At 39.6% G+C, this 21,693-nt stretch overlaps 1 protein-coding gene across 5 annotated transcripts in view; it reads right to left on the bottom strand.

Moving 5' to 3' along the window:
- LOC137290378 (alpha-N-acetylglucosaminidase-like) overlaps positions 1 to 21,693 on the bottom strand; it is a 32,747-nt gene that overhangs the window by 3,520 nt on the left and 7,534 nt on the right. Inside the window, exons 9-23 of one of the 5 annotated variants that reach the window (XM_067821270.1) lie at positions 21,330 to 21,393; positions 20,677 to 20,747; positions 18,622 to 18,696; positions 17,590 to 17,671; positions 16,750 to 16,899; positions 15,960 to 16,102; positions 13,605 to 13,677; positions 11,915 to 12,001; positions 8,839 to 8,925; positions 7,542 to 7,633; positions 6,544 to 6,648; positions 6,134 to 6,317; positions 4,320 to 4,363; positions 3,949 to 4,006; positions 3,619 to 3,718 (exon numbers count right to left, since the gene is read on the bottom strand). In XM_067821270.1, coding sequence (XP_067677371.1) covers positions 3,619 to 3,718; positions 3,949 to 4,006; positions 4,320 to 4,363; positions 6,134 to 6,317; positions 6,544 to 6,648; positions 7,542 to 7,633; positions 8,839 to 8,925; positions 11,915 to 12,001; positions 13,605 to 13,677; positions 15,960 to 16,102; positions 16,750 to 16,899; positions 17,590 to 17,671; positions 18,622 to 18,696; positions 20,677 to 20,747; positions 21,330 to 21,393 — 1,415 coding nt within the window. Of the gene's footprint in view, positions 1 to 3,618; positions 3,719 to 3,948; positions 4,007 to 4,319; positions 4,364 to 6,133; positions 6,318 to 6,543; positions 6,649 to 7,541; positions 7,634 to 8,838; positions 8,926 to 10,394; positions 10,491 to 11,914; positions 12,002 to 13,604; positions 13,678 to 15,959; positions 16,103 to 16,749; positions 16,900 to 17,589; positions 17,672 to 18,621; positions 18,697 to 20,676; positions 20,748 to 21,329; positions 21,394 to 21,693 lie in introns of all 5 variants that reach the window. The other 4 variants (XM_067821269.1, XM_067821271.1, XM_067821272.1 and 1 more) reach the window with 4 other exon arrangements.

Raw genomic sequence — 21,693 nt, forward strand, 5'->3', positions numbered from 1 at the left:
ATGGTCCAGCCGTGCAGATGGAATCTCAGCGGATCTGGATGGAGTTGTTGGCTGTGAGGATGATGAAGAAGGTGTGGCCAATCTGGGAGCTGAACCGGATCTCCGCTGACGAGGCGTCGCAGATCGGGGAACCACGGTCTGGCTGGCCACCAGGGCGCGACCAAAAGCTGTGTCTGCTTGATCTTGCCAATCACTTCCGGGAGAAGAACGGGTGGCGGAAAAGCGTAGGCGTCTAGACCCTCCCACGACAGACACGTAAGTTGGTAGCTGATGGTTGAAGCTGGTGGCGAAGAGGTCCACCAGGGGTCTCCCATGGCGAAGGCAAATCTGACGAAACACGTCTGGATGAAGCATCCATTCCGTTGGCGAAGGTCTGCCTGGACGCGACAACGCGTCTGCCAGAATATTCTTGCAGCCGGGGATTCCCGTTGCTGTCTAGAAGATCTGCTAACACGAACATCTGGTCTAGGAGTTGCTTGGACCTGGTCGTGCCCTGATTCCGGATAACCCAGACGACTGTGGAGTTGTCCGACGCCACCAGGAGCTTGGTGTTGGACAGAATCGGTAGCCAGTGGCGAACTGCTAGAATGACGGCTTGCAATTCCAAGTTGTTGATGTGCCACAACCTTTCGGCGTCGGACCACAGCCCTGATGTCGTCCGGCCGGCCAGATGGGCGCCCCACCCTAGCAGGGACGCGTCCACGAACAACTCGTGGTCGTGACTGGAGCCTTCCAAACAGACGCTGGCGCAGACATTCGACTCTACCATCCACCACTGAAGATACTGATGTAGATGTGGAGGCAGAAGAACCTGTGACTTGAGATCGTTCATCTGGATGAATGGTGACAGAAACCTCTGTAAGGGCCGTAGCATAAGGCGCCCTCTGAGAGTAAGATCCTGCGCCGATGTCAAAAGACCCAACAGAGACTGCCACTCTCTGAGGGTCATGGGTTGAGAGAGACCTCGATCCGCAAACGCCAGAATCTTCTGTCACCGATCTGGAGGGACCCTGACAAGATTGTCCTTCGTTAGAAATAATCCCCCTAATTTGGAGTCCTGCACTTTATAAGCCGAGAGTGTAGAACCTGACAAGCTCTTGAGTGAGTCGTCCTGAGCCGCACCATTATCGGTGAAGTCTAGACTGTGGATCTTGTAATCTGACTTCCTTGACTTAGACGCCTTGATCGTAGGATTCAGTGACAGCTTGGCAAAATCCTCGTCCAGGAGAGACACTGCATCCGCCACCATAGCATGAGGTGGAATGAGTAGTTTCGGGGACAAACGGATGGACGCCGGGTTATTAGGGTCGACTGACGGAGAAGGACAGGTAGCCTATCAGCAATCCACTCAAACACTGCCGATAGTGGTAGATAGGTGCCATCATCCTCGCCTACACCTGCCTCTTCCTCATAGTCAGGGCAGAAGTGTTGCTCCTCCAAATCCTCCCAAGAGACTGAAGTCGATTCCCGCCGTTGGGTGGAAGAGGTAGATGGCGTCCGAGTAGAGGAGTCCCTCAGAGAAACTCGCGGGGCCTCTGGAGAACGTGAACGCCGGGTTCTGGAAGAGCCCCGAGGAGATCTAGATCGCGATCGGAAGCGCCGTCTACTCCTGTTAGAATGGGAATCCTCCATGGAACGTCTAGTAGAGCGTGAGCGTGAGCGCCGGCGCTGACTACGGTGAGGAGAACGGGAGCGTCGACCTCTCGGAGATCTGGACCGCGATCTGCATCTTGAGCGCTCCGCTTCCAAGCGCCGAGCGCGCTCCTCGTCTAACTGACATTGTAACACCTCTTCTCTAGATAGCGTGTGAGAAATCCTGGGGATCTGGTAAGGCGCTGGCGGAGGCACAGGAGCCGGCGTCTGAACAAGCGCTGGCGTAGGTATAGGCAATGGTACTGGAACCAGTGAGGGTGTCCCCATCAAGGCTGTGGACGCTCATGTGGGCATAGGCGCTGGCGTAGGCGTCGGCGCTGGCATAGGCATAGGCGCTGGCGTAGGCGTCGGCGCTGGCATAGGCATAGGCGTTGACGTTGAAACAAGTTCGGGAATCAAGGTAGGCGCTGACGTCGGCGCTGGCACAGCAGCGGTGGTCGGCGCTGGTTCTCTTGTTGAAGTGCTGGGCGTCAGGAGAGACCGTAAAAGTCTCTGAACTTTTGGGTGAGCAAAGGCGTCCGGACGGGATAAGTCGACAAAGGCATCCGAGCGAAGTGGCTCCGGAGACAATCAAACCGGCGTCACAGACAAGCGCTCCAAACCAGACGTCGGCGTTGGTGCTGTAAAGGTAGGCAGCTCCGGGTCGTCCTGTAAGGAACCTAATGAGGAAGCTGGGGAAGACATTCTCCTCTTTCGCTGAGTAAACCTTTTCCTACGGACGGATAAAAAGGTCTTGAAATCCGCCACTGAAAGACTAGTACAATGCTGACAGCGGCTGTCAAGGGAACAGGTCTGTGATGAACAATCCGGAGGGGTGGGGATCCTTGGCTGACTTCTGCCCCTTGCAGATAGTACAAAACTGCCGAGTCATACACAGTTAACTGCACCAGATAAAAACATACCCGAAGCGTGAAAAAATCAATAACGCTAGAGGTTGAAACGAAAAACACCCCTACAGAAAAAATGCAGCAAGAGCGCACCCCCAACCTGAAGTGGGTACGCCTGTAAGCTCGCGACAGCGACGGCCAGCAACCAACATGGCTACCTGCGAAACATGCCACGTGGAACAAAAAACACATGAAAAGAAGGCAAAAACAGGGAGCAAATACCATACAAAATAGCAGAACAGATGGAGGAAGTATCCCTGACGGAATAAAGAACCTCCAAGCCCGCCATGACACCTCACAAACGACGCAGGAAAACCCACATCGAAGTGAGAAAAAAGGAACATTTACAACAAGAGGTAGCAAGGTAAGTGAAGTTAAATTCAATTTAACTAACCACACACCTAGGGAAACAACACACACCTACCTGTTGAACGACAACTTTATTCAACACAATAGGAAAACTCCGAGCGAAACAAACACGTCTGAACAGACGAATGCTAGAAGTAAAAGTGAATTTTGGGATGGCTCGCTTCCCGCGAGTAGGGAGATCATGTCACTTCCGTGACTACATCCGTAGATTACACGAGGTAGCCATTCAGGGAATGGCGAATCAAAGTCTGTCTGATCTCTACTAGGGAAGCTTGAGGTAATATGCATAAGACCTATGGTAAGGCAAGTTAAAAATATAAATAGTAGCCAATTGACAGGAAAACATATGGCAGGCTGCATCTTGGATGGTGAGTACAATCTCTGCTAGAATTATGGCTTCAGGTAGGCGGGCTGGAAACACATGGTAAAACCTTGATCCCAGTCTGCACTTGACAGGCACATGGGGAGTAAGACCTGTTTGGTCTGAGACATCAAATTTGGGGATGTGTGTATGTCTTTACACAGGCAAACTGTACAGGATAAAATGAGCTAACAGTCCAAGATCAGGTGAGATGCCTGTACAATATCAGGTCAGCTACCTATACAAGATTAGGTGAACTACTTGTACAAGATCAGGTGAAGTGCCTGTACAAGATCAGGTGAAGTGCCTGTACAAGATCAGGTGAGGTAGCTACCAGTGTATACAAACCTGTAACAGTGGTGGGGAAGGATGTGTGGTCATTGGAGAATGGAAGCTCCACCTTGGAGAATGTTTTCTGGTCGTACTCCACATTGTTGAATGGTTTGCCCTAAAATCATTGAAGACAGGTATAAGGTTTACAACAAATGGTTTCAAGGCAACAGAGTTCACATTGCTTTGGAATGAAGGGTGGCCAAATGATTGTCATGTACCATGTCTTAACAGCCCATCTCTGGGCTGTACTGCTTCAAATACCCCTCCTCAAACATGTCACTTAATTTCCATCACTCTAGGATGTCATACCCATACTGAACAAACACACATCTAAATCTTACTCACAGTTTTAGTGCAGTTGACCAAACTATCAACAAACAGCTGCCATCTTGGTTTGTAGTACCTACAACAAGAACGTGATCATGAACCAGCAGCACAATCAGCACCAATCTCAGCTTCAAACCAGTCATCATCAGATCTTTATACTACAAAGGGACAAAACTCTGCATGTTACACTGTGGCACATGAGACATCCTGACATCCCTCTCATGTACTCAAAGATGGTATTCTACATGGATGTTCTATTAGAAATAAATGCTGGTATGAGAAATTTTAGCACCACGGAATCATTTGATACCTTTTCCAAACTGACACCACTATCAAGATGAAAAGTCCACATTCTGTAATTATCTGAACATGACAGACCTATGACTTACTTGTTTATCAGGCCAGACCACTGTTTGGCTGCATAGTCTCTGATCTACAACACAACACAAAACCATAGTGTTCCAATAATCGAAATTATCGAAAATCGATCAAAAGAAAGATTAAAAATGATTATCGACTGTAAAAAAATATTTGTTATAGTGTAACACACTTGATTGAAACAAACTAATCAATAAATTCGATGACTATTCATGAACAAAATATGCTCAGAAGCATAAAGCTAAGCACATTATAGAATTTTTAATGTTATTGTTTAATTACAATTCCAGTGTCTTTGTTGCATGTGTGCTTTGTAGTATTAGGCCACAGCAACTTTGTTTCTTGCTTTACAGTTCCACTGTTAGTATTTTTTCAAGAATAAGATGAAAAAAAGAATAATAATAATTTTCACCATTCCAAAATTAATCCTCATGTTTTTATTGGCCAAATATGTAAACTTACAGGAAAATCTTAGATTACACTTTGCCCCATATACACTTCAAAAGTAAATTACCATTAGTAGGTAGAAGGAATATTACTTTCACTAGTGATTTTATTTTTATTGTTTTTCCCACCTGCCTTCAGGTTTTCTGAGGACAAAAATCCATTAAACAAGAAATATATTTGGTCTGGCATTGGTTAGAAAAAGCAATAATTACAAAACAACTGTGGAACACCCCTTAAAATTTGTGATTACACTAAGAATGTATATATTTCACAATCAATAATCAAAAGTCCTCCAATAATCGATAGTGGTTTTGGTTTCTGATTGCCAACGCTACAAAACCATAGGTGAGTGAGTGGGTCCAGTTTTATTTCGCTTTCAGCAATATTCCACCAATATCACCATACTTGGGCTTCACACACTAAATCAAAACTGAGTTTTCAGCGTGACAAGTAAATGTTTTAACTACAAGACTGCTGCCCCTAGTAACAGGAGGGAATACGACAGTGGTCATGAGTGGAATACAAAGGTCACAGTTCAGAGAGCAAAGGTGGCACTTAAGACTAAGAGTAAGTGTGACAGTGCTTGGAAGTCAGCTCCTGGGTTTCCGGTACTTGAGACTGCAGCAAGAATACATCTCCAGAATGACTTTCACGCTGAAATTCTTCCATGAGGTTCTTGCTATGACATTTGAGGCACAGATGAAAGTTCAGAATAGGTTCAAAATATTCCAAAGCTCCAGACATTAAAAAAAAATCATTGTAACTCTAATTAACATTTTTTAGAAAGATAATGTGGTGTTTAGAGTTCTGAATAAATGCATCAAGTTATGTGTCAATAACTGTCTTGGGTGCATTGTAACATTAACAAATTAATAACCATTAATCTCAAAGTAAAGAATCAAATCTTTACAGGGCATTTAGAAGTGGAATGAAAAAGAACAGCAGGATTTATGGATATCAACTTCGTTATTGTAAATAAAATGTTTCGGAGTGTGTGCTTGCTCCTTTATCGGGTGAAGGGTAGGTGTCTGTTGAGAGTTATACACATATGGCTGGGATGGATACAGCCTTTTCAGAAAGGCGTGCGAGTGTGTGAGCAAGTGTACAGTTCATTTTAACCTGATTTCAAGAGAGTTTCAATGGTCACAATAAGATTTTCAGGACAAAAGGAGAGTGCACACCCCGTTTCTTGATCTGCCCACGTATGGTGCATTAAAGATTTGCTTCTGTGAGATTTATGCATGTGAAATATTTGTATAATTAAAAATGACAATAACAAATTTTAATCGCACAAGCATAATCTCATAGCTTGAGGCTAAAAGGTTGTAACTATGATCCAAAATGAAGACTGCCATCTCCTCCCTACTCTGTTTCTCACCTGTCCAGTTGGGCCCCACAATGTCACCTGATTCCGCGAGTTGAGATCGTACAAGATTGTATCATTTATATCAAGAGCGAACTTCCAAGCCGCTTCAGTCCATTTGCCCAACAGGAAGTGACCATCAGAAGCAAGAAGTGTGTCAAGATCACTCAGAAGGTCAATCATCTTTTGGCCTGCTTTTCTGTGAACAGAGAGCGATAATGTTTTTGTGACACACAGTTGCTGTCAATATACATACACAAAGGGAACTGTTGTCAAAAGAAAGTACAGTATATTTCTGTGCATACAAGAACATGCAATGCCAACTACATGTGAACGTTTTATAGCAACTGTTATTGGTAATGGATGTCTAGTTTTCAATTTAAAAAAATCGAGTTTCAATTCGGTTGTCGCTGCGAACTGCTTACTGGAGTTGTGATGTGTTGTTGGTGTTGTAGGCAGTGATGATGTCGTGGTAGTACATGGAGGAGAGGATCTGAAGGCTGTTGCGGGTCACATCCACCAGGTCGTACCTGCAGTAGGCAGTAACCATGAAAACTGGTGTTAAATATCTGACATATGTAATGCATACAAATGCAGGAAATAGAGTTGATGGGTTGGTAGGACAAGGAGACAAAAGAGATTCAAAGACAGAAAGAAAGGGAGAGACACATATTGAATATGAGATAATACTCAGTGTTTAGTCTGCCTGAGAATCTATGCAGTTTTTAGTTTTACGCCGCACTGAGCAATATCCCACCTATGTGGCTGTGAGAATCTATACAGATACATTGAATGAGAGATATTCAAAACTGGAAAGACAGGTAGAGACATAGGTATTCAGAGAGAAAATTCAAAGATGGAGAGAAACAGAGAGAGATATTCATATATGTAAAGACAAGGAGATAAGAGTTATTGAAAATGAGAGAGGTATGGGAAGACAGACTGAAAAATGACAGAGACATAGAGTCAAAGATGAGATAGAGAGACATAGAGAGATTCAAAGATAATAGAGTCAAAGTAAAACTCATGGGGCTGGGAATTTGGAGACCAAGAATTTAATCATGGCACATCAGGGAATCAGTTTGATGGTTAGCACATCCTGCCAGAGTTAAACCGTGCAACTCTGCACAAACTTAAACCACCGGGTCAGCCATGCACCAACAGACCAAGACTAGCGTGACAGAGAACTACACCACAACTACATATACAAAAATGTCTGCAAAGTCAAATACCATTTATCTAGAAATGTGAACTAAGTAAAATAAATGACATTTACGTTCAATTTATTTCAGGGAAATAAACAAGATATTTTTTTCACATTATCATGACTAACTTTTAGTTCTCAATAATGAATAAATTCTAGACATTCAATGGGCATTCAATGTTTGTGGAACATCCTATTGTGAAAGAAGTTTGGACCTACGTGAACAGGGAGTTGTTCCCTAGCGCTGGTGTGCTGGAGGCCATCACCATGTTGTCCCATGCCTGGTACAGCTGCTCTGGATCATACCATATCTAACAATCATCAAAATAAAGTAATGAACACATATAACAATCATCAAAATAAAGTAATGAACACATATAACAATCATCAAAATAAAGCAATACACACATATAACAATTATCAAAATAATGAATAACACAAAATAAACAATAAAGTAATGAATACATATACAATCATCAAAATACAGTTATGAATACATAAAACACTTATCAAATTAATGAATGCATATAATGATCATCAAAATAAAAATAATTAATAAATATAATAATCATCAAAATATAAGTAATTTAAATATCTAATAATCATCGAACAATAAATATGAAAATAATAAATAGTACTGCAATATTTTCTGTTCTGTACAAAACCAATCATAACATCCTGTTCTTAAAATTCTACAGTATTCATCAATATTTTCAGTTTATAAGAAATCAATGTAGACAGTTAAGCAATAAGTGAAAAATTTGTTTCAAGTGACCCACTTCAGGTTATTCACAAGTAAATATTAATTCTTATAACAAATCTTCTTAGCATAAACATTAACAAACACAAAAATCACATTGATGTTATTTGAAACATACCAAGTCATGATGTGCATGCAGTTAATGCTAAGAGACACAGGGTACAGGGGTAGAAAAATGAGAGACATAAGGGAGACAGGTGGGAAAGATGTGCTAAGGATGCTAGCACTGGCTCTCAGACCAAAACGTCTACACAGCACCATGGACAACCATCAGATATCTTAGATCAATATATGCAATACATGTGGATTAACTACTAAAAACATCTGTAAGCCTTTTACTAGGAGCAGGTAACACTGAAACTGTTACACCTCATGTGTATTAACTATCATAAATGCGGAACCAGAATATTCTTGCAAAAAAACTCGAGAAAGGGAGGTAAGCCATGCACTTCTTGTTTACATCACCTGAACAAAATATTTGACAAACATAGAAAAAAAATAGCTGTGATGTTTCATTCCAGGAATATATTGTACAATTAGTGAAAACATACGCCCCAAAAACAACAAAACAAAAGACATGGTAATCCAATTACAATGTAATTCTAAAATTATTTAGTCAATTTTGACATCAAATTAAACATGGTGACTCTAAAATGATGATTTTGTATAAAATGAATCACATTTGACCATAGCAAATGACAAGGAAATGAATAGGTGAAACAAAATGGGTGAAATAATTTATGTTTGTCTACTCACAAACTCCTTCATCAGCACTGAAGGTCGCCTGGTGTACAGGACACCATTAAAGTCCATGTGGCCACTGGTGGAGTTGTACACACTGGTCTGTGTTTCAATGCATGTGCATAGACGGTCAGTATAACAGGCACATACACAGGTGTGACGCTTAATTGAAATCAGACGTTTCACTTTGATACAATACCTCTCTGGGTGAACCTGTGAGGTCATTTTCACAGGAGGTGTGTTCAACTGAACCTCAAATGAATTTGACAGTCCACTGTTAATTGGCCCACTGCTAATATTTGGTTCTTGATTCAAACAGACGTCAAGTTTCTAACTTTGTCAACCTCGGAAATTTGATTTTTACAAATTGGAACCAACACAGAAGAAAAATATGCATCATATTAACCATCCTTTTGGTGGAGATGACGTGGTATAGAAAATATCCACAACTATACAAAGGCATGTCCTCAGATTCTTACACAAAGAGGTATTGTAGCAGAGTGACAGATCTGATTTTAATGAGTTGGAGGTTGGATACAGTGGCCATCACACATGCAGAAATACAGAAGTACCATACTTGATTTCACATGATGAATACAATTTTGGGAAAGCTTCAACCATATATCAATTTTTCATGTTTCAAGATATTTCAAGACAATATTGCGGAAATATATCCATTTTCATCTGCATGAAGGAAAAGCCCTTATTAAACAATGTAAAACATCAACAAGAGTGTATTCTGTATGGACTGCCATAAACCATGCTCAGTAAATGAACCAATAGCCATAGATTATGAAAGGTACAATGGTGATTAAGAACCTGTACAACCAGAGGGCTGAGTTCTAACTGCTTAGACAGAAGACTCTAGGGCATAGATATTCCTATAAATGGACCTCATGAACCACCAATATATCCCGTGTAAGTCACAAAATTGCTATCATAAATCGGTGTACTGACAAGGACTAGTGTCCTTGCAAGGGCCATGTAATTCCCAGAGATGCAACTGCTGGTCAACTGCAGGTCGCTATGATACATGGTCATCTTGAATTAATGCTTTCAGGAGATAAAATAAAGATGGGTAAACTAAATTTTTTTAAACTTTTTTTTTTTCAACTTCAGTGTTGTTTAGTGGATATAGATTTTGTTCTGACAAAATCTACCCCAAAGTCATATGCTTTCTATAATTATGGACATTCAAAAATGTTAGTCAGCAATCCTCTGAAGCACAGATCCATTGTGGCTACTGCCATCCAGATATGCAGGTTTGTATATATTGATACCGGGAAAATTTGGTGGAGTGAAGTGAACCGATGTACAGAGGAAGTGCAGCATAAATACAGCAGAGATACAAGGGGAAACAACCCATGAAACATCAACGAAGGGAGACAACTACAGCACAACACATCTACTAAAGGGAGACGACTACATCACAGAACAAGCGTAGGTAATCTTGATACAGATGATCACCACAAGCTGAATAAAGCATCAACACTCAGGCATGCTACTATGGGTGTCAACAAGGGGGAATAATCTGCTCAAGCAAGGGAGATTACTCCTCCCGGCCTACTTACATCAGGAGCAAGTTCAGGTACAAGTCTCGGCCGTGTAGTTATAGGGACATTAGTACTGTGTTCCCGATGGATGTCAGAGCAGTTGTATACACTCAACTGACGTTAGAAATATGTAACATGATGACAAATTAGGTTGGAAAAGACAGTTTTATATTTTAATGGCAAGCCTTTCACCAAACAGAGGCAAGAGATGTCATTTTCATCCACAACAATACATGAAGAATAATTATCCATCTCTTACAGTTTCAGACGTGAAGTGTAGGCTGTCAGCTATTCAGGGCTCAGTTAATGCCTTTTCTTTGGAACATCCCTGCTCCTCCATAAGATGAGAGAACTGCATTTTTTTATTTAAGTTACAGAAAATAATGAGAACTATTGAATTTGCAATTTTACTTGCCCAGCTTAAATAAACATTATGTCCAGTTTCAATACATAAGTAACATTTATAAGCACTATCTATGATGACTGAAAACACTGAAAGTATTTTATTGTGTAAATTACATACTATTTACAAGGGTTTCCCACAAACAATTTCGGTAAGTTTCATCAACATCTGAACTGACTACTGCTCAGTCTCTAAAAAGGTCTTTTTCACACCCCACTTAAAAATCCAGAAAGAGGCCAAAGGCTTCGTTTCCATAATCACCAAAGATGGAAAACTGCACAGTTCCAGTCTGTCAGAATGGCCAATGTTCAGAGTAGATGCCACATAACACTTAACTTAAAGACAAAGGAAAAGACAAATTGTTACGGACACGGACATGGGGAGATCCATACATATAGGGATGGCAGCAGCAGTTAGAATTAAAGCTACAACACACTATATGTTGTACCAACAAAGGGACACAACTCACTGGACAATGTTGTCATCTGCATGCTTCATAAAATTTGAAAGAAATTCACCACTTTTTCTCCTTTTATGCACAGATAGTGACAGCTTTTTAAAAAGAAGTATTCACTGTGATGTTAAATCTCTGATTGACCAATAAGAATCAAATATATAATTGAGCAAAGACTATTTTTCATTTTTTGTCTTGTGTACTTGTGTTAAGATTCTTCTTGAACCACAATGAAAAACAATAACTTTGTTTTGGGAAAACTGACACAAAGTATATCTCTTTGCCCCTATAAAACACAAAACAAGTTCTAAACCGTTTAATGGATGGTGTGTCAAACAAGCTGAAATATACAGAACAGCAAAAGAAACACAAGTTCTGAAAAAATGAAATTTCATAAAAGTAAGTGTTCATGTTGATGTCTCCTGTTTAAAGTCACAGTTGCATTTCTTTTGCTGTTCAGTATAGTATGTCTACTCTGCTGATATTGATATGATGCCATCTTTAACCATGAATGGATATTTTTTTTATGTTGAATCAGCGATATCAAAGCTGTTTGTGGTGAGATCATGATATCTACAGTGGATGATTTTGTACTGGGAATTTACAAGAGTCACAGTGAATCATTTCCTTCACATGCTCACAGAACAAGTACTATAATAGTCGAGTTAATCAAAGCCATACTCGAGTGTTGAGTTTCAACCCAGGTCTTCTAACAAAGCCATTCTTTCCATGGAACTTTTCAGTAGTATTATAAGCATAAACACTTTTCTGGGGAAAGATCATAATTAATTTGAAAGTATTTCAAATGAGTTATCAGACATACTGTAATCTAAAACATAATTAATTTTTGAATTGACAAATACTGGGCATATTTTAAATGTACTAAAACTTGAAAATTTTCTCAAATGACTCAGTGAGCGAGTGAGTTTAGTTTTACGCTGCACTCAGCAATATTCCAGCTATATGATGGCGGTTTGTAAATAATTGAGTCTGGACCAGACAATCCAGTGATCAACAACATGAGCATCGATATGCGCAATTGGGAACCGATGACATGTGTCAACCAAGTCAGTGAGCCTGTTAGTCAAACTCAAAATGATTGTAATAAGTAACAATAACTGAGTTAAAAAGTGACAAATCTTTTTTTTTAAATCTCTGGCAAATTACTTCTTTCATCCATTACCAAGTTGATGAGTTTCTTATATATTTGACATTAAAGAATAATTTTGCACATCTTTGTATAAATTTATCCATGTAAAAAGGAATTAAACTTCGTTTCTAAACATTCTTCATTGCCCGACCTTCTTGGAAGGACAATAATGATGAAGAGTTTTAAATATTTGAAAGAGCTATTAACCAAGAAACAATAATCTATCAACGTAATGTATGCAGTCTTGGACAGTCTAAGTAAACTTAGCCTCAGTATTATTTGTTACACTGATGTCCTGAGTCTAACAAGCCCTAGTAGACAGTTGCATCAGCTAATCATTGAGTAGCCTGTAACAAGCCAATAAAACATGAGACGGTTGAAGAGATTTAACCAATCAGACAACTACTATTTGGGGTTCAACAATGATTAATGGTTCACTTTCAAAATCACCAATGCTAGTTTAATCATTTCAGTTCGTTCAAAATTCAATTTGAACTTCTGCGTGAAGTGTTTTATTAATTTTCTCTTTCCCGGTCACTGACACTGATTTATCAACAAATGAAAATTCGCATAAAACACAGGTATTTGACCCGCAGTATACATATGCTTACATGTTTCTGATGACATGGTTACAATTAGCTCATATTTCTGTAAGATTACATTATGGAGTATTCACAAAAACTATATTTTCTGTTTAATCTCTGTTGTGAATAATGGTGTACTCCATGTGTGTCATGCGGAAGCTTTTGTGTGGAAAATAGCATTTCGAATTACTCGAGTACAAATGTTTTTGAAGTAAAAGGTACAAATATTAACTTTCATAATTTGGTAAACCGTTTTATGACTGATCAATGAAAATATTAGCTGATGTGACCTTCCACTAGGGTTTGTTAGCCTTAATCCAGCAGTGTAACTAATACCACCAAGCCAGCGTTTACTAAGACTGAAGGCTTTGGCCACTGCAAACTACTTATAAAGAAAACAAAACATGTTCAAGCCTCTGCATGTTTGCAGATGCTATACAAACATCATAGCTTTAATTATCATTAGGGTCCAAAAGACAATCACACTCAAATATGCTAAACTGATTGAATAAATGATAATCAATGAATTACAATTAACCTTTGCTGATCCTCATTTATAAACTTTACTGAGTGTGTGGCAAATTTTGAAGATCTTGTGTGACAGTGATTAAATGAACTGTTAAAGAACTGATCCTACCTTGAGAAGAGACCAGGCCAGAGAGGTGTACTTGTCTCCTCCACCGTATCTCTGCTTCTGGTAGCTGTCGATCCTGGTGAACACATAAAACAAAGCTGTTTCCTGCTCTGTCAAGACATATTTTATAACTAGTATCCATATTCTGACAGTGCTGCAAGGATACTTCTTCACAGTATAGTTTCAGGTATGTCAAAGTAGCTTTTAAAAAATGTAGCCTTTGTGAAGCAGGATTGTCTTTATGAACAGGTGCTTGATGAAGTAGTATAGTCTGTACTTGAATGTTTCTTTGAAAGAATAAAGCTGTCACTAGTTTCAATTTATAACCAAAAATTACATCCCTTGACACAAATCATTTCGGACAGATTCTTTGACCAAAGTCAGGTCAAACTAGGTTGTGTATTCCACAACATAACAAACAGAGATGTCAACTCCAAAGAGTTGCAAATAGTAGCTTAAAGGATAAAAATTAGTAGATTGAACATAATATTATTTGTCAGCTAAATATCTAAAATCATGATGGATTGTCAGAAAGCTAATAAGACACTAGTCAAACGTAAAGCTTTAATATCACATACCTCCCAAAACAGATTTCAAAATTGTTACCTGCACTGATTCCAGTTCAAATACAGGGCTCCAGATAAGGCGAGTATTTGCGTATTTTACTCAATAAAAATCACATTCACTCAATAAATTTCAAATCTGGGAGTACAAAAAAATGCATAACAATCACTTAAAACCCAATGGGTCTGTCATACCTTGCGTCAGGCCCCCCTAAGTAACTCAAGGAATTACAGCAAATTTGAAGGAATTGCATCTCAAATGTAAACAAACACAGCCCACTCACGAAACAGCGATATTGGTAGTTTAGCAGTAATAACATAAACACAACTGCCCTATCGGAAACAATGTTGGTAATACTTGAAACATGCCCAGGGCATGACTTATGATGCAGTGATGATCTTTTCCTACAAAAATAATCTATAGCTCTGACAACACCTCATACCTAAACGCATTCAACACGGTTGGTCAAAGATGGATAATTATAACAACAAAAACAGTAGAAACTAGAAACAAAGCTCACCGAGACGGGTGCTCTTCCTAGTGACGCCGTGTTTTGATGCGAGTTTCAGGATGCGACCGACAAATCATGGAACAGAGTCGAGAAATCTCCGGAGATGGATGAGCGTGTTTCAAGTATTACCAACATTGTATCTGATAGGGCAGTTGTGTTTATGTTATTACCGCTAAACTACCGATATTGCTGCAACTGTTTTGCGAGTGGGCTGCGTTTGTTTACATTTGAGATGCAATTCCTTCAAATTTACCATAATACCTTCGGTTACTTAGGGGGGCCTGTTGCGTACTTTACTCAATCAACTAAATTGACTTGTGTAAGAGAATTCGTCCAGGCACCCGAACTCTACAACAGCGTTAAGCAAATAATATGCAATGCCTATATAATTACACATATGCTGTTATAGTCATAGCCACTGTCTGGAGGTTACGGTAGTAGTCATGTGACTTTAATGTTGAGTGATTGAAAATGGCTGCCAAATATTTGGCAATATAAGAATTACTAAATACTAAGGTCTTTTGAGAACCATTTATATTCATATACTTAAAAGAGCTAATAAATCAATAAGGATAAGAAATTCTGTGTAAAAGTACTCAATTCTTTAAACTATTGGGAGTATGCAAAACACTAGTTTCTCCTCAAAAGGGCAATTACTCATACATAAACAGACATGGGAGTAAATACCCAATTGTTTGAAAAATTATCTGGAGCTCTGCAAGTATGTCAGTACATTTGAAGAATGGAAGGTAAGCAAGGCCTGAAAATTCATGTATATTTTTGCCTATATATCCAAATATTAATGATTTTTCTTCAAATTTTGTAGAATTTCAAGTGCAATCATATTGGCATAGTCGAGGCTAACATTTGCAGCAACTAAGAGGTTGGCGTCTCTGGACATGCAGATGTCTAGGACTGTTCATGAAAGTTACGACAAGGGGAGACAATTTTACCCAGATTTACAAAGATATGTTATCTTTGTCTACTAAGAACGATGATAATCATTCATGAGTATACAAATGTACCATTTAATCAACTGTAAAATATTCCTACCATATCTTGACAGCCTGTAAATAATCAAGTCATGGTGAGGCAAACCAGTGGTTGATACCATGAACATACAATTAATATCATCACTGTCAAAGGCCATATTCTATCTAGCTAACTGTCACCTCTCAAAGGTTGTAATCCTTCTGAAAACCTCTTCTGCACCAGATTATGGAGAAGCTTATGCATGACACCAGAGGTCGACATGAAATGTTTAAAATGAACTTAATTCTCACCATTCATCCAGATCAACAGGCCCGGGCCTCCACGCTTGTTCATTCATAAACTCATACATGACCTCGTTCTGGTTGATTCCCTCTGGGGTGAGACCTGTGCCCACCATTGTGCTATTAGGGAAGGTCCGGCCCGCAGAGGGACCCTGCAAATGGAAACATTTGCTCTTACATGATCTTCGCTGTGAATATGAGGACTGTTTTACAAAATTCGTTTAAAGTTATGCATCCAACTGTGTCATCAATTCAAGCAAATATATACTGGACAAAAATAGTTAGAGATATATGCAAATTTTGAAATTTTGAATAGTGATGTATTTATTTATTCACTGACACACTGATAAAATATCAATCATAAAAATTCCAATATCCCTAATTTATTTTGTCCAGTATAGTTGGATATATCAATGGGACTGCCATAGTCTATTGGCATCAGGCAGCATGTGGAGCTGTCTGCTTCCCACCATCGCCATGATTATTCCGATTCAACCAATCAGTGATGTAACACTGAGACTGAAGTATTTATAACTAATTAAACTGAGAGTTGCTAATTGTTATAAACATGTTTCATCCACACAGAAAAATTTTTTACAAAGAATAAATATAGGTCTTTACACCAAACCACCTGATCGCAGGTAAGACTCTTTTCAGTGATCTGAAGAACAACTACAGGCCATATATAAAGAGAGAGTAGCCTTGCTAAACTAACTACATTCCTCCGAATTGACTTACTTGTGCCTGATGTCAACCAAACATAATGCCATCAATGTCCAGTAGATGGTGCTGCACTGACCTTGTTGACCTTGTCTAGGGCTCCATACAGCTCCATGGTGCCGCCAAAGTTGTGCAGCATACACCAAATAAATGGCTGTCCATAGTAGGACTCTGTGCGGGAGTAGATAGGGTATAACTCTGATATGAGATCCAGGATGATCATCTTGCCCTGGGAAAATACATAGACAAGGAGTTAACTCCTTGTGCATGACATCTTTAAAGAAGAAACGCAGCTTTTGGAGTTGTGTTGTGAAACAACAGTCAGGAATTGCCACAATTGAACAATGTTAATTCTGTATGTAACTTTCATCATTGGATACATGACTCCCAAATTTCAGGCATGATCACTAATAGTTAGAAATATAATTTATCTGGCACTGGATTAGCTCCAAATTCAGATCCTCCAAAATGTTCTGACTGGTAAGAATCAGTATTTGCCTTAGTTACTGGCAAACAAGGATAAGTTGAACACCGACCCAGCCAGTGACCCATACTAGTAAGTAAGGGTGCTGCCTACTGGCGCTTGCCATATTGAATGAGGGGAACTCAGGTTGTACCGACTTGCTACACCAACTCATAACACAGACTCAGTGATCACTAATTAGATGAGCCATGCTATCCATCCCTATTTGATCAATGAGCTGAACGAGAGTTACTACAAAATATAGAATATGGAAGCAGTGCACTGTCTATTAAATAAAGCATGAAGTGTAAATTTAAGCCTTGATTGTCTCATGTCAGCTTTTGATGTTATGATATCGCCAATCCTTACATAAGGATCCGCAATATGGGGGTATCACTATGAGAAATTAGAACTTATTGAAAGAGTTTATTTAAAGGTCCCTTCAGGGCCTTGTACCTGTGGTACTCCAGTGAGTAGGGCTTTAATCTGAGGGGGCTTCCAGAAGCCTTGCTCCATGAACAACCAGCCCTGCATAAGCCTGGAACATAGAGCTACATGCATCACACAAACCTCTCTCACACTGAACAAGGATGTTCCTTGTCCTACTGGGCTCCTGTCAAGAGATGGGAATGGAATCACAATGTAAGCATACCATTAACATGAAATTAACATGTTCTGGAACAATCTGCCATTCATATATAGTGCATATTGCTAAAAAAAATTATTTTTTCATTATATAAATATGTAATATTAAAATATATATAAATATTGTATATCGTCAATTGTGCTGTTCAGTAGACTAAATCGCTCCAAAAATATTGTACACCTTTGCAAAATGCGGGTGCCACAACATGACCTTGGAGGATATTTCTGTGTATATTCAGCTTCTTGTTTCAATATATGTGGCATTCTGGTGTATGGGTTAAAAACATTATGAAGCAAGTGGTAAGTGATCTGACCTTATACACTCACATACATTGCAATAAAAAAGTTGTATATCCACAGAATTATCCTCCTAGCTCATATTTATCCTCTTCTTTGAGAGTCATTTTAGAAGATGGGACAATACTGAAGAAACTGATCACAACTTATTTATTTCACGAGTGAGATGTTCAATACAGATTCTTGTACCCTTGTCAAGCAAAAGTGACATCAGTACAAGAATCTGTATCAAAACTTCGCACTCACAAAATATAAGAAGCTGTAATCCACAAAGTTTGTTCATTATCATCTTTATCCACCTTGTTCATTTTGATGTGTCACCTTAAAATGTTACGTAGACCAAAGTCAGGCAAGTTTCATGCGATTACCATATTATGATGCTGACAAATTAGTAACAAAATTAGGTTGAACTTAGGACCTAAGTCTTAGGTTTCTGGCACATCTAAGGGACACAACCCTGCACAGAGAATCACAGCACCTTACACAACTGAGCCCCCTTATACTAAACATCTGAAGGTAATGGAAGTGCAGGGAGATAACTCTCACCAGATAGCTTGTGTGTCGCCTGCCAACATTCCATTGTAGACTCCTTTAGCAGCAGAGGCCAAGTATGCTGGGTCACTGATGGGATAAAGACGGTGTGTTTGAGTCTGTTGGTCTTTAATCTTGTGAAATTGAGGAGATGAACTATGGTATTTGCAAGTGGTATTTGATGACAAAATCAACAGTTGGAGCATATATAAATTTTAAAGCACTTGTGCAAAGAATAATAGAAAATACAAACAAAAATGAAAACACATGTTCATAAATAGTTAGAGATCCAAAGTATTTTTGCATTTTGCAGGCAAGGTAACAATAAGTACCACCTTCTAAAGTGGTATACAGCTCTACAATGTGGACAGGGGATCCATCAGAGATAGTAGTGATCTGGCAGTGTTTGCCCAAGGCATTAAAGTTTAGGAGTCATCATGACTGCCTGGTGTCATGAGAGGGACTCATGTACATGTTTTGGGGAGTCAACTTCAGTTTGGAACATTCATCAACACATCAGCTGTGATTGTTTAATAAGAAAAAAAGGTAGGGCATGGCAGGTATTTGATAATCACTGAGCAATTAACTGGCAAATACATTACAAATTAACTTGCATTAAATATACATATATACATTAAATGCTTATTTGTTTTATTCAGTGTCGTGTCTTGTTTGATATAGTAAAGGGAAGCAATTCTTGCTGAAATTCAGTAGTCCGGATGATCCGCAATACGGACGAATTTGCTGAAAAACACATCTGTCCGGATTATCGAGGCTTCACTGTATTAAAATTAAGTAGCTTTAAGCAAGTGACAAGCTTAGATTATCTGAACTAACGGACCAGGTCCACTTGAGCAAAGCAGTCTTAGGACTACAACTAGTGAGTGAGTGAGTTTAGTTTTACGCCGCACTCAGCAATATTACAGCTATATGGCGGCGGTCTGTAAATAATCGAGTCTGGACCAGACAATCCAGTGATCAGCAACATGAGCATCGATCTGCGCAATTGGGAACCGATGACATGTGTCAACCAAGTCATCAAACCTGACCACCCGATCCCGTTAGTTGCCTCTTACGACAAGCATAGTCACCTTTTATGGGAAGCATGGGCTGATGAAGGCCTATTCTACCCCGGGACCTTCACAGGTACACTATGACTATCTTAGGCCAATGTTGAAGAATAGGATCACTTCATGAAGGTCAGCCCAGTAGCATTGTGTCAACAATGACACAAACTTCACTGCATATTTGAGATCACTGGTGTTTCAAATACGCACGTTTTCTGTGTCCTGGCAAACACTGATCCGGCGACATCATGACCATACTTCACGGAAGTGTAAAGCATTCAGGCCATGCATCATGATCACAAATCCGTAAGTTAGCACTGCAACCACCATATACCTACTGGGCCACCAGGGCAGGCGACGAATGGAGGTTCAAACTCACATGTCACTGACATCAGTTGTCGGCATGGTTTCTCTTGCTCATTATCAACAAACTTGTAACATACTGCCACTAATACACAGACTCACAGTTAACTGTCTACCAGGTACTGCTTTCATTCAGACAGTTTATCAGTTCATTAAAACACTCATTTGTGCTGGCTGGAAGGTGAGGTGAAATGGGATTTAATGTTGTACTGGAAAACATTTCTTTCATTTGATGACGTGCCTGCCTGCTACTTGTACTAGCCGAGACTTATGCTGGTTTTATAGTGCTAGCTCACTGAGATATCATGCCACAGTAAAATATGTAGTATTCACTGTGGCATGTACCTTGCTATCCTTGTTCTATGCATTAATGCCAAGTGCCTGACAGGGACCAACAAGTACTACATTTAAACATTTTTAAACGACGTGCCCAGGGATTGAACCCCCAACTTTCCCCTCTCTGGGCAGACACTGTAACCACTACACCACTGAGGCGGTCATGTTGGCTGGAGTGAACGCTGGCTATCCCAGGCTTAATGTTCTACACCTCCAGCAAATACAGAGGAGGAGTCTACTAACTTTAACATATTCATCATCCCTTTGAAAGACAACAATGGACTCATATCCTGGCTAAACTTACTTTGACTTTGGTGTCATTTCATTGAACGTGTCAGCATTGTATATGTGGTCAACACCAAATTCATATTCCATCTGTAATGAAACGGAAGTAGATCTTCTCATATGATTTCAAATAAATTAAGATAAACTTTATTCCATATTAGGAAGAGACCAACTGCAACAACAACTACTATGAATATGTAGCACCATGACAGTGGCAAGTCTATGTTAAAGTATGGCAGCGTAGTTCACCATACGACTACAAATTGCCTAGTGGAATGGACCCCAGATCAATCAATAAACTTCTTGTTGAAAATTTTCCCTTACTTATTGACAGGGTTGATTCTTATTCAAAAGCCTAAAATGCAATGAATTAAGGGTGACTGAGAATGGTTTCATACCACTTTTAACAATATTCCAGCAATATCATGGCAGGGGACACCAGAAATGGGCTTCACACATTGTACACCGGGTATTCACCATGATGTGCAGACACTTTACCCATTAGGCTACCACACGGCCCCAATGAACTCAAAAAAGTTACTGTTTCATATGGGGCAGGCCATCCATGAAAGTATAAAATACACTGGTCATGCTTCAAGGTGTGATAATCCACAGAATTAACTTGTGTGACTTGTATCATTATTCTAAGCTATGTAAAAAAGCTGAACATACCGCCTTGATGAAACTGCCGCCTATCTTCGCAAACAAGGGGTCATTGAAATCCAGCAAATAGGTTCTGGAAATGACAGGACGGATTATGAAATGTACATATTTCAGAAATACAGGAATGATAGAAGCAGTTTGGTTTGAACAGCATTGCACTGGGTGAGCTGTTTAAGACCTAAGTATTCAGAGAATCGATATCTCTGGACCTCTTCTTTACTAAGGTCAACCCTAAGTCCTCAGTTAATCAAGATCTCTACACCTCTTCTGTACTTAGGTCAACCCGAAGTCCTTGGTTAATGAGGAGCTCTATTTTTCCAAAACTAAGCATTCTGTCAAGAACTCTAAATCTATTCTGCCCATGTGTCACGTG

Source organism: Haliotis asinina, chromosome 7 (genome assembly GCF_037392515.1).
Source record: "Haliotis asinina isolate JCU_RB_2024 chromosome 7, JCU_Hal_asi_v2, whole genome shotgun sequence".
NCBI classification, from domain to species: Eukaryota; Metazoa; Mollusca; class Gastropoda; order Lepetellida; family Haliotidae; genus Haliotis; species Haliotis asinina.